At 35.7% G+C, this 17,520-nt stretch overlaps 1 protein-coding gene across 1 annotated transcript; it reads left to right on the top strand.

Moving 5' to 3' along the window:
- The first annotated feature begins 1,189 nt into the window (after positions 1-1,189).
- LOC145544994 (NKG2-A/NKG2-B type II integral membrane protein-like) lies at positions 1,190-6,516 on the top strand. The gene is made up of 6 exons (XM_081588497.1): positions 1,190-1,419; positions 1,808-1,906; positions 2,482-2,535; positions 3,453-3,604; positions 5,822-5,922; positions 6,243-6,516. Exons 1-6 carry the CDS (start codon positions 1,233-1,235, stop codon positions 6,358-6,360), a joined length of 711 nt encoding a protein of 236 aa, XP_081444623.1. The 5' UTR covers positions 1,190-1,232; the 3' UTR covers positions 6,361-6,516.
- The last annotated feature ends 11,004 nt before the right edge of the window (positions 6,517-17,520 follow it).

Below are 17,520 nucleotides of genomic sequence, written 5' to 3'. Positions count from 1 at the left end.
CTTCTTAAAGGCTAATTTAAACTTAATTGTCATAATTAAAGTATTTTTTAAAAACCAAACATTGCATAAATGATATGTTATACTAATTAAAGGCACTTACTGATATAAATCAGAAATAGTACCATAGAAATGATGACTAAGATAATAATTAAAACTGATAATTACTGAGAACTTATAAGTTCCAGGTTGAGTGCTCAGTGTGACACCCATTATATATTGCATAAACTTATTTCCATTTTATTAATAATAATATAGATTACCAGATATTAAATAACTTTTTGAAGGTCACGTTTTATAAATTTCAGTCATAATTAATTTCCAGATGTTTCTGACTACTGCATCAATTGTCTGAATTATTAAGTTATGTTATCTGGATTTTTTATAAGTAATTACTATCACTTATACAGCTAAAATGACCTTTACTAACTTTGACATCTATCAGATCTTTCTGGAAGTTTGAACCAACAGTATTCTTCCATAAATGACCTATACTTGTTTATCATTTTGTGGGTTCAGATATTAGCCATTAAATCAATTATCAACTACTTTTGTAAAATAAGTATTTTTTAGTCTTTTCCTATTATTTTTCATATTACTTTGTTATACATCTTTAATGTGTCATGTAACATTTTCCAATATATGAAGCATTTCTTCAGTTTTTAATGCTTTCTCAGAACTTCTCAACCATTTGAAATAAAGACCATTTGATATCCCTTTTCATCAATAAATGTAAGTCACCAAATAATGTAATTTAGTGCAGGAAATTATTGTATATGCCAACATTACACTCTTCTCATCTTTAAAGAACTGTTTTTAACCATTATTAAATTTTAAAATTATCATAATATAAGTGAATCTCTCTTGTTAACAGAACATTTTAATTGTAACACAAACACTATGATGGTTTTAAAATATTTCCATGGAATCTGACTTAATAAGGATATTATTGTTCATGAACTTCTATATTTCTCCCTAATTTATTGCTTTTCATTGTTTCAATCAATAATATATGCATCAAATATAGAATATCTTTTTCAAAAAAGCATTCTATCATGAAAAACTTGTTTAAAGTTCTAAGGAATTTAGAACCAGGCTTTAAGTTTGTTCAGCTGCAAAGTGAACACTCAGCCCTTTGCCCCGCCTATGTCATCGTACTGGGGTGCTTATCTCACATACACCACTCAACCTCAGTTCACTGAAAGCACAGTCCTTGATCTCACTCAGCTGCAGAGATGAATAACCAAGGAGTAAACTATGCAGAACTGAAGGGAGTCAAGAACTCAAAGAGGCAGAAAATAAAACCTAAGGTTTCTAAAAGCTCCATTTCAATGACTGAGCAGGAATTAACGTATGTAGAATTAAATCTTCAAAATGCTTCTGAGAATCTTCATGGGAACGACAAGAATTACCACGCCAAAGGTAAACACTTACTAGACACACAATGGAACTGTTCTAGGATGTGCAGTTGGGGTGCAGAGGTGTGGAGAAAGAGTAGGGGATAAGCTCACATATTTTTCATTTTGAGGAACAGAACTTAAAGCTGGATATGGGATTCTGATGTGAAATCGGAGGGCTGCTTTTATTCTGGCATTACTATAATATGAAGTCTTTGATCAACAACTCATGTAGTCTTAAATTTGCTGAAAATGCAATGGTATATTCTGAGAGAAGGACTACAGTGGTCGAAATGGGTTGGGGTCCAAGTTTATGTCCGTAACTCCGTGTCCATGTGGGTTCTCGTGTATGTATACTGTAAACACCTGTCCCCATCACTCCTTTCTCACTGTTTCCTTTTCTCTCCCTGCAGGTTCACCATCACCCCCAGAGAAGTTCATTGCTGGGATCCTGGGAATCATCTGCCTTGTCTTGATGTCCACTGTGTTGACAGTGACCATTGTTACTCCCTGTAAGTACATTTTTTAAAAACTGCTAAGGGAACTTATCACTTTACTAATGGTCAGTGCCGCTAAACATTTCATAATATTATAGAATGTGCCTATCATTAAAATACATGCATTTAGAATAAATGCAGAATGTTATTCTGAATTTGTCAGCAATATACAACATAGGATAATTACAGAGAGCCTGTATATGTATATTCTGATTTCGTAACTCAAAAGCATTCTTTAGGAGATTTAAAGATCTTATGGACTACTACAATATTGTAAAGTAATTAGCCCCCAACTAAAATAAATAAATTTATTAAAATTAAAAATGAAAAAAAAGATCTTATTGAGAAATACAAATTAATTCTTGAGACTGGTTAAAGCAAATACTGTAAGATGTGATGAAGTTTGTTCCTTTAGGTTTTTGAAATATTTTTTCCACCAGGTCTTCATTACCTAATTAATTTTTTTTGGTAAATCAGTTTTATTTCAGATTACTCTAATCCTAAACAATAAACTGAATTTTAAGCTCATAAACTAAACTCATTATGATTTATGTAAAGCAATATTAACTTTTTAATGATTAATTTTGTAGCTACTCTAACACAGGAGCAGAAGTACTCCTCTCTCATAACAAGGCTCCAGAAAGGTACATAATGATTGTCAAAGTTCTGATATGAATACAGTTCATTTTTGTCTCTATCTTAGGCTAGTGAAAATAAGAATAGATTTGGGGATAGAACATAATTTATAAAATCAGGCAATAAATATTCATAAATAAATGATTATAGGAGGGTGCTTCTCCCTATGCAATAACATGATCACCATATCCATTATAGGCAATTGACTCTAATTTTATCCTGTTATGAGAGATAAAAAATATTGTTATTCTAAAACAGAGGTTTTTAGTATCATATCTAGGAAACCATTGCCTAATCCAGGATCACAACTTTCACCTGTGCTATCTAAAGCTTTCTTTTTACTTCTTCATGTTTGTGCTTCATCCATTTTCAGTTAATTTTCACATGTGACATAAAGAAAATACGATATATCTTTCCATCCATTTATCTAAGTCTTTGATTTTTAACAATTTTGTTTTTAAAGTATATGTTTTGCACACCTTAGTTAAATATAAATTACAAAATCAGGCAACAAACATGCCTAAATAATGATTATGGGAGAATGTTTTCCTCTATGCAACAATATGATCACCATATCCATTTTTGGCAATTGACTCCAATTTTCATCTGCTGTAATATGGTAAAAGAGATAATTTGGCTTCTCAAAATTAGAAGTTTCATTTCTTGATTTTTAGGACATGTAAAGAGGAGATATTTTTATCTGTTTGCTTTATATGGAGACATAAATTGAGGTATGAGAGACTGACGCTGTGAATGTATAAGTGAGATTTGTTTCATATGTAGCAGCCTTGAGGATGCATAGATATGTTATTATATATATATATGTGTATACATACATATGTTTATATCTATGCATGTGTGTAAGTTAATTTTTATTTTTCAAATTCAAATTGTTTTTGAATAGTAATTCATAATCTTTCTTCAGAATGTCATTGTGGTCATTGTCCAAAAGACTGGTTTACATATTCCAACAACTGCTATTATACTAGTTGGGAGAAAAAATTGTGGAATGAGAGTTTGATATCCTGTGCTACTAAGAATTCTACCCTGCTTTATATAGATAATGAAGAGGAAATGGTAAGAAATTAAATGTTTCCAACACTTTGCTAAAGGCTTGATTCAGTCAACATTATATTTGTTAAGATTCACTTGTGCTTTTGTACATATTTGTAGCTTGTTTATTTTAAGGTCTGCTAGTATTCCATTAAACAACGGAATATAACTTTATGATACTTTATTTACATTTTTATACCATTAATGCAAGTGTGGTAATTTCCAGTTCTTGCTTTTCATAGAAAACCATGCTTCTACAAATGCTATTAAATTCTAAGATACACTGTGCTATATAATTTTACCACACATCAAGTATGGAAAATAAACATGATGTTGCCTATGCTGCTGCTGCTGCTGCTAAGTCGCTTCAGTCGTGTCCGACTCTGTGCGACCCCATAGATGGCAGCGCACCAGGCTCCCCCGTCCCTGGGATTCTCCAGGCAAGAATACTGAAGTGGGTTGCCATTTCCTTCTCCAGATTTTGCCTATACAATTATGTAATTGCACATCAGCTCAGGGAATAGAAGTTTCAACTTCCCAGCAGCCCCACCCTTCTGTAATATCTCCTCATTTCTCCACCTCCTTATTTACTCACTGTCCTGACTTTTGATATTACAGAATCTCTTTGATTGCTTTTGAATCATATACATGGAATCATGTGTTCTCGCTCAGTCGGTCAGTCGTGTCTGACTCTTTGCAACCTCATTAACTTCAGCCTGTCAGGCTCGTGTGTCCACGGAATTTTCCAGGCAAGAATACTGAAGTGGGTTGCCATTTGCTACTCCAGGACATGGAATCATACAGGTTGTCCCTGTCTCATTACTGCCATATGATATTTTGCAGTTCCTCCAAATTTTTGCATTTATGTGAAGTTTGTAAATTTCCACAGCTCATTGCGTGAACTCAACATTTAAGATCCATTCTTTCCAATGCCTCTGGGTGGAGATGGAGTCTTACACCCTCAGGGATAAAGAGACTTCCTAGCTTCAGTAGTTTAGTCAAGACATCCCCTTTGCTGGTCCCACCCCCACCCCTATCACCCAACCCTAGTGTCTCTCAGTGCAGGAAACAGAGGCAATTTCTCTGACTGCTCCTTGTTAGCAAGTGTCCTGATGGATCACCTTGTAAGGCTTACCTGGAGTTGCCTACATGATTCTCTCAACACACAGGAGGAATAGCCACCTCCAACAGCTAGGTTAGCTATTGGGTGTTTGGAAAGTAAGAGGCCTAGGTCACTTTCACCTGGTTGGTGGGGAGACACAAGATGCCCCTAATTATCATCCCCGCATCTCCCACCTTGTTCTCTCATCATGGAGAAGTAATTAGAGATTAGAGAGGAGTGGGGCTGCTGGGAAGTCTCAAGCCACATCACCCTTCTATTTCCACCTTTCAGAGTCCTCCTTTCTCGGGTCTTTCATTAGTTCCCGTGTTTACAGTTGAACTTCGCAGGGAGGAGCAGAGAGCAATGAGTCTCTGATCTCTCGTCTCGTCCACTGGATTCCACCAATACAGAAACGGATCACTTTGGGGTTTATCTAGTCAAAGAACGGTGTCAGGCTCAGAAAACCAAATCTTCGGCTCTCATGTCACTTATTTTCTCAATTTCATTTCCTTAATTTCCCTCTAAAACTGAAATTCTGAGAAACATGTAACAGTAGAGAAATCCATTGATATTGTCACAATATCCAGAAAAATGAATGTCAGGGAATCTAAAAACTTATTTAAAGCCTTGCTATGTTAGTTTTGACATGAGGAAAAATGAAATTATATGAATCCGAATTTTCCTCATTGCACATGTTCAATTACTCCACCTTCTTATCCCTTAGGCTTAATGTTAGATGTAGTTCACGGCTGTAAGTATCCCCAAGCTGCTATGCAAGGTGTATTCTTTCGTGGGATCGCTACAACTAATTCATGTCTTGTAAATATTCCCTTTATTAAATGGCTGTTGAAAAAAAAGAATTTTCCTTATTAACAGTAGAACACAGTGAAGCTGATAAGTATAAAAGTTGAGTTAATTTTGAATCAAAAGTACAGATATTGGTTAATATTTATGGCACTATTAAAACTTCGAACTTTCAACTCTTATGTTTTGTAGTGTTAGATTAGAATCTAACGTGCTCAATTTGTTCAAAGAATGAAAGGTCCTATGAAAGAACACATCCTTTGACTTGCATTATAAAAATTAACGAAAACATTTCATAATGATTATTTAAGTGAAAATTCTTTACTTTGGGCTAGAAAATTCTGACGTCCCTATCAACTGTATCGTGGATTCCAGTCTATCGTGAAGGCCGTGGTCATCCGTGGATGTGGCTAAATGGTTCAATTTGCAAACTACAGTAAGTTTTTCAAAATAATGCTATAGAGAGGAGGAAAAATACAAAAAAAAATTTTTTTTAAATAATACAAATACATTTGTTTTAGTCGAATAATAGAAAGCTGAGGGAAGATATTGAGAGTTAGTAAAATGTTGATACCAATGTTGAAAAATAGGCTACTCTGTAGCCCAATTTCCTAGCAACAAACTCTTATTAAAATTTTATGAAAGATTTCATTACCCATTTTCAAAATATCTTGTATTAAAGTTACATGGAAAATGCTATTGTTTCATGAGTTGTCTTCATAGAATATAACAGAATTATGCATTCTTCCATAATAGGATAAGAGACTATTTTCCTGGTGAACGTAACTGTGCTGTACAATCTTTACGGAGCATAAAAGCAGAAGACTGTCAGTCTCCAAATCCATATAATTGCAAGCATACGCTTGTGAATTAAAATATGAGTTTGGATGCTATTGGGTAACTTGACCTTTAATGAAATGGAAATAATATTCTGATTGCATAAATTTTAAAATGAATTATATTACTTTTTTCTGATAACCAGTGTTTTTCAAAAACAGTTGAAATATAATTGTGTGTGCTCATTCGTTCAGTTGTGTCTGACTCTTTGAGACCCCATGGACTATAGGCTGCCAGGCTTATCTGTCCAAGGAATTCTCCAGTCAAGAATACTGGAGTGGTTCTATTCCCAGATTTTTAAGGAATTTCCACACTGTTCTCCATAGTAGCTGTACCAATTTTCATTCCCATCAACAGTGTACGAGGGTTTCCTTTTCTCCACACCCTCTCCAGCTATTGTTGTTTGTTGACTTTTTTATGGTGGCCATTCTGACCGCCAGGGACGATACCTCATTATGTTTTTAATTTGCATTTCTCTAATAATGAGTGATGTTGTGATATGAGAAAACTGCATATCTTTTCATGTGTTTTATTAGCCCTCTGTATATCTTCTTTGGAGAAATGTCTATTTAGTTCTTTGGCCCACTTTTTGACTGGGTTGTTCATTTTTCTGGTATTGAGCTGCATGAACTGCTTGTATATTTTGGAGCTTAATTCTTCGTCAGTTGTTTCATTTGTTGTTTTTGTCTTCCATTCTGACGGCTGCCTTGCCACCTTGCTTATAGTTTCGTTCGTTGTGCAAAAGCTTTTAAGTTTAACTAGGTCCCGTTTGTATTTTTGTTTTTATTTCCATTACTCTGCAAGGTGGGTCATAGAGGATCTTGCTGTGATTTATGTCAGAGGGTGTTATGCCTCTGTTTTCTTCTAAGAGTTTTAATAGTTTCGATGCATGAAGCAGGACACTCAGAGCTGGTGATCTTGGACAATCCAGAGGGATCGGGGAGGGAGGGAGGTGGGAGGGGGTTCTGGATGGGGGAACACATGTGTACCCATGGCTGATTCATGTCGATGTATGACAAAAATACCACAATATTTTAAAGTAATTATCCTCCAATTAAAATTAATTAATTAATTAAAAAAAAAAGACTACTGGAGTGGGCTATCATTTCATATTCCCTGGAGGATCTTCCTGACCCAGAGATCAAACCCTCATCTCCTGCATTGGCAGGCAGTTTCCCTACCACTAGTGCCACCTGGAAAACCCCACTGAAATATCATACACATATGCAAAAATATACGTAGCATTACTTTTGTGTCTCACTTTTTTTACTCAACAGTATGTATATGGCATTCAAACTTCTAAAAGATTGCGTCTTGTGTGAGCCCATTTCCATGTAATATCAAAAATAGGAGTAGAGAGACCAAAAGTAGATTTGTTGTTACTAAGGGTTGTGAAGAGATGGGAAGGAAAAGACTGCAAATTGATTAGTGATGAATGCTTTCTAGAGTTTGATGGTAGTGATGGTTGTAAACTGTGAATAATTTTAAAATCATGGATTTATATATTTTAAATGGATAAATTTTATGCTCTGTAAATTACACCTCAATAAAGTTTTTAAAAAATAACTGCTTTGGGACTGCATTTAATCTTTAAAATAATTTTTGAAGATAATCGTCTTACAATATTGACTCTTCCAGTCAATATCATGCTTTATCCTTCCAATCTATCAGGTTTTCTTTAAATTCTCCCTATTTTATTGATCAATTTTTGTTTATTTATTTATTTTTGCGACACTGTTCAGCATGTGGTATCTTGGTTCAGTGACCAGGGATCGAACACCCACTCCCTGCACCGAGAAGCAAGTAATCCGAACCACTGGCCCACCAGTGAAATACTCCTATAATATTTTATAGTTTCCAATATTGAAATTTCACGCTAATGTGGACATTTCATAGCCATGCTTTCGGAAATAACAATTTTGTTTTTAAATTTGTAGTAATTGTTGCTGCTGCAAATAGAATTGTGTCCAATGACTTCTCTGATTATATGTATTAATTTTATCATTTCAAATATATATCCCTCTGGATTTTTTACGTAAATAGATAGTGCATCTCTGAATAATCACGTTTTATTTCTTCCCTCCAGGTGCAATAACTTTTTCTTGTTTTTCTTTTTTGCTTGTTTTGGACTTATTTTTACCCAATTGGCTTTTATTTCCAATGTTGAACAGATGGTACAGTAAAGGTCTTATAAGTATCCTTCCTATACTGGGGGAAAATATTTCAATATTTCATGCTCAAATATGAGGTGTTTTTTAAGGTTTTCTTCATATACCTTTCTAACATGAAAGCAATTGAATAGTACTCATAATTTTCTTACAGGTTTTGTATGCAATCACTCATGTTACCATTTTACTATTTTTCTTTCAATGGAATGAGAAAATTTTTAAATGTTTTTGAAATATCTCTTTTCTTCAAATGTTGACCAATTATGCATTCTTGAAATAAAACCACAAAAAACATTCTGTATTTTCTTCCTTTGAGAAATCACTGAGTATATAATATTTAGATTAAGATGTTCTTCATCCATTATCACAAAGAGTTTGGACTGAATCTGTTAATATTATGTAACTTGACAGGTTTTGTTATCAAGGCTCTATGGAAGCCTCTGTTTTATGGTGAAAGACTTGGCATAGTTTAAAGTGTTATTATTCACTACTGTTACCATTAGAGCTCCTAGAATTTTTTGTAGGAAGGTTTATACAATGAACTTGATATAGTTAACACACGTCAAGGTTATACAGGTTTATAGTTGTTGTACTACATTTGGTAATTTGCATTTTCTAGACATTCTATTTCATATAGATAGTAAAATGCTTTCATAATACAGCTTTATTGTCTGTTTAACATCCGTAAAAACCATGATGGTTTTGTCACGTTTCAGTTCAGTTCAGTCACTCAGTCATGTCCGACTCTTTGCAACACCATGGACTGCAGCATGCCAGGCTTCCCTGTCCATCACCAACCTCCGGAGTTTGCTCAAACTCATGTCCATCGACTCGGTGACACTATCCAACCATCTCATCCTCTGTTGTCCCCTTCTCCTCCCCGACTTCAATCTTTCCCAGCATCAGGGTCTTTTCCAATGAGTCAGTTCTCATCAGGTAGCCAAAGTATTGGAGTTTCAGCTGCAGCATCAGTCCTTCCAATGAATATTCAGGACTGATTTTCCCCAGGATAGACTGGTTTGATCTCCCAGTCCAAGGGACTCTCAAGAGTCTTCTCCAACACCACAGTTCAAAAACATCAATTCTTCAGTGCTCAGCTTTCTATATGGTCCATACATGACTACTGAAAAACCAAGCTTTGACTAGACGGATTTTTGTCGGTAAATAATGTCTCTGATTTTAATATGCTGTCTAGGTTGATCATTGGTTTCCTTCCAAGGAGCAAGCGTCTTTCAATTTCATGGCTGCAGTCAAATCTGCAATGATGTTGGAGTCCAAAAAGATAAAGTCTCTCACTGTTTCCAGTATTTCCCCATCTTTTTGCCATGAAGTGATAGGACTGGATGCCATGATCTTCACTTTTTGAATGTTAAGTTTGAAGCCAGCTCTTTCACTCTCCTATTTCATTTTCATCAAGAGGATCTTTAGTTCTTTGCTTTCTGCCATAAGGGTGGTGTCATCTGCATATCTGAAGTTATTGATATTTTTCCCAGCCATCGTGATTCCAGCTTGTGCTTCATCCAGCCTGGTATTTCTCATGGTGTACTCTGCATATAAGCAAAATAAGCATGGTGACTATATACAGCCTTGATGTACTCCTTTCCCAATTAGGAACTAGTCTGTTGTTTCTTCTCCAGTTCGAACAATTGCTTCTTGACCTGCATACAGATTTCTCAGGATGCAGGCAAGGTGGTCTGGTATTCTTAACTCTTGAAGAATTTTCCACAGTTTGCTGTGGTCTACACAGTCAAAGGCTTTGGTGTAGTAAACAAAGCAGAAGAAGATGTTTTTCTCGAAGTCTCTTGCTTTTCCGATGATCCAACAGATGTTGGCAATTTATCAGCAACAAAGAATCAAATTGCTAACATCTATTGGATTGTCATGTTTATATAGATATAAAGGATTCATGTTTTCTCTATTCTCCAAGTGTCATTTATTGATTTTATTGTCTTTCAAATGAAAATAACTTTGACCCTTTTATTGCCCTCTACTGTAATTTTTGTCTTTGTCATGATTTTTTGTATTTGCTATTTTCTTCCTTTGTCTTTATGTCAATTACCTTAATTTCACCAAAACTGCTTTTTCATTTCAAGTCTTGTCAAGCATGCTCAGATTTCTTCCTTTTTTTTTTTTTTTTGCTTATTATGTGTTCATTCAAGGCAATTAATATGTCACAAGACAGAATCTTGCTGTTACATGTTCCTTTTAATTCATATAAAATTATGAAACTTGACTTTAGATTTTTCCTTTGTTCATATGTTATTTAGAAATAGATTACTGAATATAAAACCCAATAAAGATTTTCAAAATTTTGGTTATTGACTTCTATTTTAGGTGAACTAGAGAATTTTCATGAACCTGGAAATATTCTGTATGTCTATTACATATGGCTGATGTAACTATGAAATCAATCTGAAATGCTTATTTCTTCTAATTAATTAAAAATTAAATTTGAATATTCACATTTCAAGTGCCCACTTGCCAAACCTGGCTGGGGACTAGTGCAGTGACACCATAGTTCTGTAGCTTGTTTAGTAATGTAACTGGACTTAGGAGCATATAGCAAATTTTTGGAAGATGTTCATGTGAACTTAAAAGATAAGAATATTCTATGTTAGTGTATTGTGTGTGTTCCTATATGTACTGGTTAATGGTCTAATTATCAGGGGATGTTTAACAGGAGGATTCCTACGTGCTGTTTCTCATAAAACCTCTGCTCTTTATCAAGTGGATCGGCAAGCTGCTCCCAGGACAGAGGTCATGGAATGAGACGGGCTCAGGTCTCCTTCAGTAAACATTCTCCTTAGGCAAAGCTAGTTAGTCTCAATCCTCTTTCTTGAGATATGGTTTGTCTCCTGACCTTGTGATTATTAGTATGCCCTTGTTCCCTTGGTTACAGTTGCTGTGCATTTGGTTTTCTGATCTTTGTCATTGTCAAAAGAAATTTCTTGTAACACAGCATATATATACTCATAGAAAGATCATTAAAGTACCCTTCCTCACTCAGAGGATTGGATCCCGGTGTCTTTCTCTCTCTCTCTCTCTTTCCTTTTCTCTCTATCTTTCTCTCTTTCATTTTCTTATCGTTGACTCCGGACCACCAGACCCCGGTCCATTAAAGGACCCCAACAAGTGGCGCCCAGAACAGGGACTGGTATACGTGGCAGTTTGGCCAGAGTGACCCAGAGCCTGTTGAGGCTGGTTAAGTACTGAGACAGGGGTTAAACGGCTGGAAAGCCCCACTATTTTTCTCTTCAGTTGGTGGAAAACTAATTTGACTGTGATAATTGTAGCCGTCTTATTCTTGCTGTTTGCTTTTTATATCTGTAACTATATAGTGAATTTTATATCTAAGTGGCTTAGGCATTTAAGAAACAAATGCTTGTTCATGCTCCTACAGTATTTTCCTCAACAAATTAAGGCCTACATGCCTTCCCAGCAGGAAGAGGTTACAAAAAGGTTTCTCCACCCCTTTCCCTGTCAACCATATTCTCTTAAAAGCAAGAGAAAATGAAGGAGTTAAAACTTAAGCAGACAGTCCAAGGCCCTATAAAGGGGAAGCAAACATTCTCATTCAGGCTTTCCTTAAGCCCTAGGCAACAATGTATCTTGCAGGAAAACTGACCTTTCTTTAGGTCCAAAACTAATGATTACACAGCACAATAGCTTACTCATGGAAATGCTTTTCTTAGGCTCTACCTTAATGATTATAATTGTAACAAATCTTGCCTAGGAGCTTGTATCTCAAGACTTGTACCCGTGATCGCACAGCCTCAATATATCTTGCCAGAGACATTATCTGGAATCTGTTCTTCCTGACTAATCTTATGCCAAAGTTATCTCAGAATGTATGTCTTGGGAAAGGGCCTAATAGAATTCTTACAACATTAAAGTATTCTTTTTATCTATTCTCAATAACTAATTGAAAAAGATATAAGGTCTCACTTAAACTAATAGGACAAATACTCTTTCTACCCCCTTTTTGATATCTAAGACAGACGCTTTCTCTGTTCTGTCACTTTAAATAAAATTTTACACACAAAGCTTTAAATGACTAAAACGTATCTTTAGTTAACTTTCTTTAAACCAGGAAAATATCTTCTACGAACAATGTGGTTTCGTGATATAGCCAGAGATCACGCTAACAAGAACGCTCGAGCTGGCACTCCCCAAAACCAAATTACTTTTGGAATGTTAACTGGCACTGGACAATTTGATGCCATAGAAGCTGAAATACAATGCCCTCCCTTATTGCATGTACTATTAAAAACAGTGGCCCTTGAAGCTTGGGATCTAATTACTCCTCAAGGAGAGCCTACAAATAGCTACAATAAAATATTACAAGGACCTAATGAAAGTTATGCTGATTTTTTAGCTAGATTAGAAACTGCTATTTCCCTTACTGTAATTAGAGAAGAAGCCAAAAAACAGCTAAAAAAATTACTTGCTTATGAGAATGCAAATCAGAAATGTCGAAAAGCTATCACTCCAATTCATGAGACTGGGACTATTATTGATTATTTGAAGGCTTGTCACAATGGAGGATCAGAAACTCAAAAGAAACAAATGCTAGCTGAGACAATGTCTATATTGCCTTTAGAAAGGGAAATAAAGGATGCTTTACATGTGGATATAAGAACCATTTAAAAAGACACTGCCCTAAGAAAGCTGATAAAAAACCTCCAAGAATCTGTCCTCGCTGCCTTAGAAGAATGCACTGGGCCAAAAATTGTAAATCTAAATCTGATATTGAAGGAAAACCTATTCTGGGGAACTTCAAGCAGGGGACCCCCCAGGTCCCCTTCAACAAAAACCAGAGACAAATTCTATCTTTTCCCTCAAACCCTCAACATCCGACAGTGCTGCTGTTGATATACCAACCCTAAATGACTTTTTCCTTTACCTTCAAGCAGTCCCTTCTAGAATACCGACCGGACTTTATGGGGTTCTGTCCCCACAAACTTTCGGTCTTTTACCTGACCAATCTAGTTTGACTTCTAAAGGAATTACTGTTCACCCTGGAGTAGTTGATTCAGATTATAAAGGAGAGATTCAAATTATGATGTCATCTCAGATTCTATGGCAATTCAAAAAGGGGATCAAAATTGCTCAATTGCTTCTTTTGACTTACATTTCTATTAACTCCTCTAATAATGTACGGACAGGCAGATTTGGCAGTACAGATCAAAAACAAACTTTATGGACATCATGGGTATCTGAAAATGCCCGACCAAATATAAATATCAAAATTAATGGTAAAAGATTTTCTGGCCTCCTCGACACTGGATATGATATTACTATTATTTCCAAATATTTATGGCCCAAACCCTGGCCTATACAAAAGGTCTCTTGCTAAATTGCAGAAATTTCTCAAACCTACATGCAAGAGTCTATCATAGTGTTCAAATATACACATATGAGGGACCAGAAGGCCAACTTGCAACATTAAGACCTTATGTGATAAATGCACCGCTTAATCTAATAGGCAGGGACTTACTTATGCAATGGCAAACTCAGATATATATTCCACATTTTTCCTAGGGGCCACTGCTCATATAAAACACAAAGCAATTATTAAAATAACTTGGAAGAATGACTAGCCTATTTAGACAGAGCAATGGCCCCTTACAAAAGAAAACTACAGGCTGCTAAAGAACTTATAGACACGCAATTAGAATTGATAAATATTGAGGAATCTTGCTCTCCTTGAAACTCTCCTATTTTTGTTATAAGAAAGAAATCTAACAAATGGCACCTCTTAACAGACCTTAGAAAAGTTAATGCATCTATCAAACCTATGGGTGCATTACAAACAGGAATCCCATCACTTGTCACTATTCCTCAAAATTGACATAGTATTATTATTATTAATATTGATTTACAAGATTGTTTTTTCAATATACTCTTACACCCTTTAGACCAGGAAAGATTCACTTTCTCCCTCCCTTATCCAAATCATATTGGGCCTCATAAACGATACCAATGGACTGTGCTGCTTCAAGGAATGATGAATTCTCCCACCATGTGTCTATACTATGTAGCTAAAGACCTTGAACCTGTGAGAAAACAATTTCCTGACTTTCTTATTATTCATTATATAGATGATATACTGTTTTCGGCTCCATCTTGTTTTAAAAACTCAACACATGTTTGATATAGCTCAACAATGCTTAAAAAACTCTGGATTCATCATTGCCCCTGAAAAAATTCAAACCTCTATACGTTACCATTATTTAGGATTTGCTGTTAATAGACAACATATTACTCCCCAATTAACACAGATTCATGTTGATAAATTATCAGCTTTAAATGATTTTCAAAAACTCTTATGCAATATAAACTGGATTAGAACTTCATTCAGTTCCGTTCAGTCACTCAGTCGTGTCCGAATCTTTGCGACCCCATGAATTGCAGCACGCCAGGCCTCTCTGTCCATCACCAACTCCCAGAGTCTACCCAAACTCATGTCCATCGAGTAAGTGATGCCATCCGACCATCTCATCCTCTGTCGTCCCCATCGCCTCCTGCCCCCAATCCTACCCAGCATTAGGGTCTTTTCCAATGAGTCAACTCTTGAGGTGACCAAAGTATTGGAGTTTCAGCTTCAACATCAGTCCTTCCAATGAACACCCAGAATTGATCTCCTTTAGGATGGATTGATTGGATCTCCTTGCAGTCCAAGGGACTCTCAAGAGTCTTCTCCAACACCACAGTTCGAAAGCATCAATTCTTCAGCGCTTAGCTTTCTTCACCGTCCAACTCCCACTTCCATACATGACCACTGGAAAAACCATAACCTTGACTAGACCGACTTTTGTTGGCAAAGTGTTGTCTCTGCTTTTAAATATGCTTCCCTTTATAAGAATTTATAAATTTAATGTGTCTTAGTTCTATAAGTGCCCTACATTTTACAGCATGCATTCTTTACTTAATAGTCCAGTAAGTTCATACTTTTGTACTTTTCTCAAACAACGAAAAGATATAATTTCTCTCTGCTGTTTTCACTACTCATACCATTTTTGCTCCCTTGAATTCTAAATACAAACATACATTCACAATTTGATACTTTATCATTACTATTTTACCTGTCAATATCTATTTGTATATATCCACATAAGTTCTTTTCTTCAATTCTTCTTTCTGCATATCCAAATTTTCAACTAGAATAAGAGTTTCTTCTTTATAAAACCTTAAAATATTTCCTTTACATAGAGTCATTTGGTAATTTTGGCAATCTCTCTCCATTTAAAAAACTTCCTTGAAAATGAATCCATCTAGCCATCATGTTAAAAGGATATTTTCACTTACTATGGACATCCAATTTATCTATCTCACGTAGGTCACTAGGCACTGCCATTTTAGATACTCACAAACACGTATTTATGCAATAAACAGTAAATTCAAAATACGCTTAGTATTTTGAGTATTTATCTTGGCTCTATGTGGATTAACCATAGATTTTATTAAAGTTAAATGCCAGAAGAGTCAACACATTTGAGCATGTAACCAAGGACATGATGTGTACAAAATTATTTAATTGAAACCAGCAAAGTGTATGATAACATGATATTTAAGGCTTACCTCATAGCTCAGCTGGTAAAGAATCTGCCTGCGTTACAAGAGACTTCAGGTCGATCCCTGGGATGAGCAGAACCCCTGAAGAAAGGAATGATGACACACTCCAGACTTCTTGCCTGGAGAATTTCATGGACAGAGGAGCCTGGAGGGCTACAGTTCATGGATTCGCAAAGAGTTGGACACAACTGGGTGACTTTCACTTTTCACTTCAAATTTTAAAAGTGAATATTACTGAATTTTACATTATTCGGCATCGCTAATGAAAGCTTCACTTGCTATAATTCAATGAAGTGGGTAAAAGAATATTATTTATTTAGTTTATTAATATAAAATATAATAAAGATAATCACCATATAGGTAGTCATTAGCAATTTCTAGAGAAAGTTCAAATATTCGTCTATATTATTAGGACATAATATAGCTTGCAAATAGCTTACATACACCTGAGAAAAGAAGAGAAGTGAAAGGCAGAGGAGCAGGAAAAGATATACCCAACTGAATGCAGAGTTCCATAGATTAGCAAGGAGAGATCAAGTCTTCTTAAGTGAACAATACAACGAAATAGAGGAAAACAATAGAATGGGAAAGACTAGAGATCTCTTCAAGAAAATTGGAGATACCAAGGGAATATTTCATGCAAAGAGAGGCACAAAGGAGGACAAAAATGGCAAGGACCTAACAGAAGCAGAAGAGATTGAGGAGAGGTGGCAAGAATATCCAGAACACCTGTACAGAAAAGGTCTTAATGACCAATATAACAACAATGGTGTGGTCACTCACCTAGAGCCAGACATCCTGAAGTATGAAGTCAAGTGGGCCTTAGGAAGCCTTATTAAAAACAAAGCTAGTGGATGTGGTATAATTCCAGCTGAGCTATTTCAAATCCTAAAGTATGATGCTGTGAAAGTGCTGCACTCAATATGCCAGCAAACTGGAAAACTCAGCAGTGGCCACAGGACTGGAAAAGGTCGGTTTCCTTTCCAATCCCAAAGAAAGACAACGCCAAATAACATTCCAATTATCCTACAATTGCACTCATTTCACATGCTATCAAGATTATGCTCAAAATCCTTGAAGCTAAGCTTCAGCAGTACATGAACAGAGAACTGCCAGATATTCAGGCTGGAATGAGAGAAGGCAGACAATCAAATTGCCAACATCCATTGGATCATAAAGAAAACTAAAGAATTCCGGAAAAACATCTATTTCTGCCTCATTGACTATGCTAAAGCCTTTGATTGTGTGGATCACAACCAATGTGGAATATTCTTAAAGAGATGGGAATACCAGACCACCTTACCTGCCTCCTGAGAAACCTATATACAGGTCAAGAAACAACAGTTGGAATTGGACATGGAACAATGGACTGGTTCCAAATTGGAAAAGGAGTGCATCAAAGCTGTATATTGTCATCCTGTTTATTTAACTCATATGCAGAGTACGTCATATGA

Source organism: Giraffa tippelskirchi, chromosome 4 (assembly GCF_054371585.1).
Source record: "Giraffa tippelskirchi isolate mGirTip1 chromosome 4, T2T-mGirTip1v1.2.pri, whole genome shotgun sequence".
NCBI classification, from domain to species: domain Eukaryota; kingdom Metazoa; phylum Chordata; class Mammalia; order Artiodactyla; family Giraffidae; genus Giraffa; species Giraffa tippelskirchi.
The sequence above is the reverse complement of the archived record's forward strand: the minus strand, read 5'-3'. Positions and strand labels throughout refer to the sequence as shown.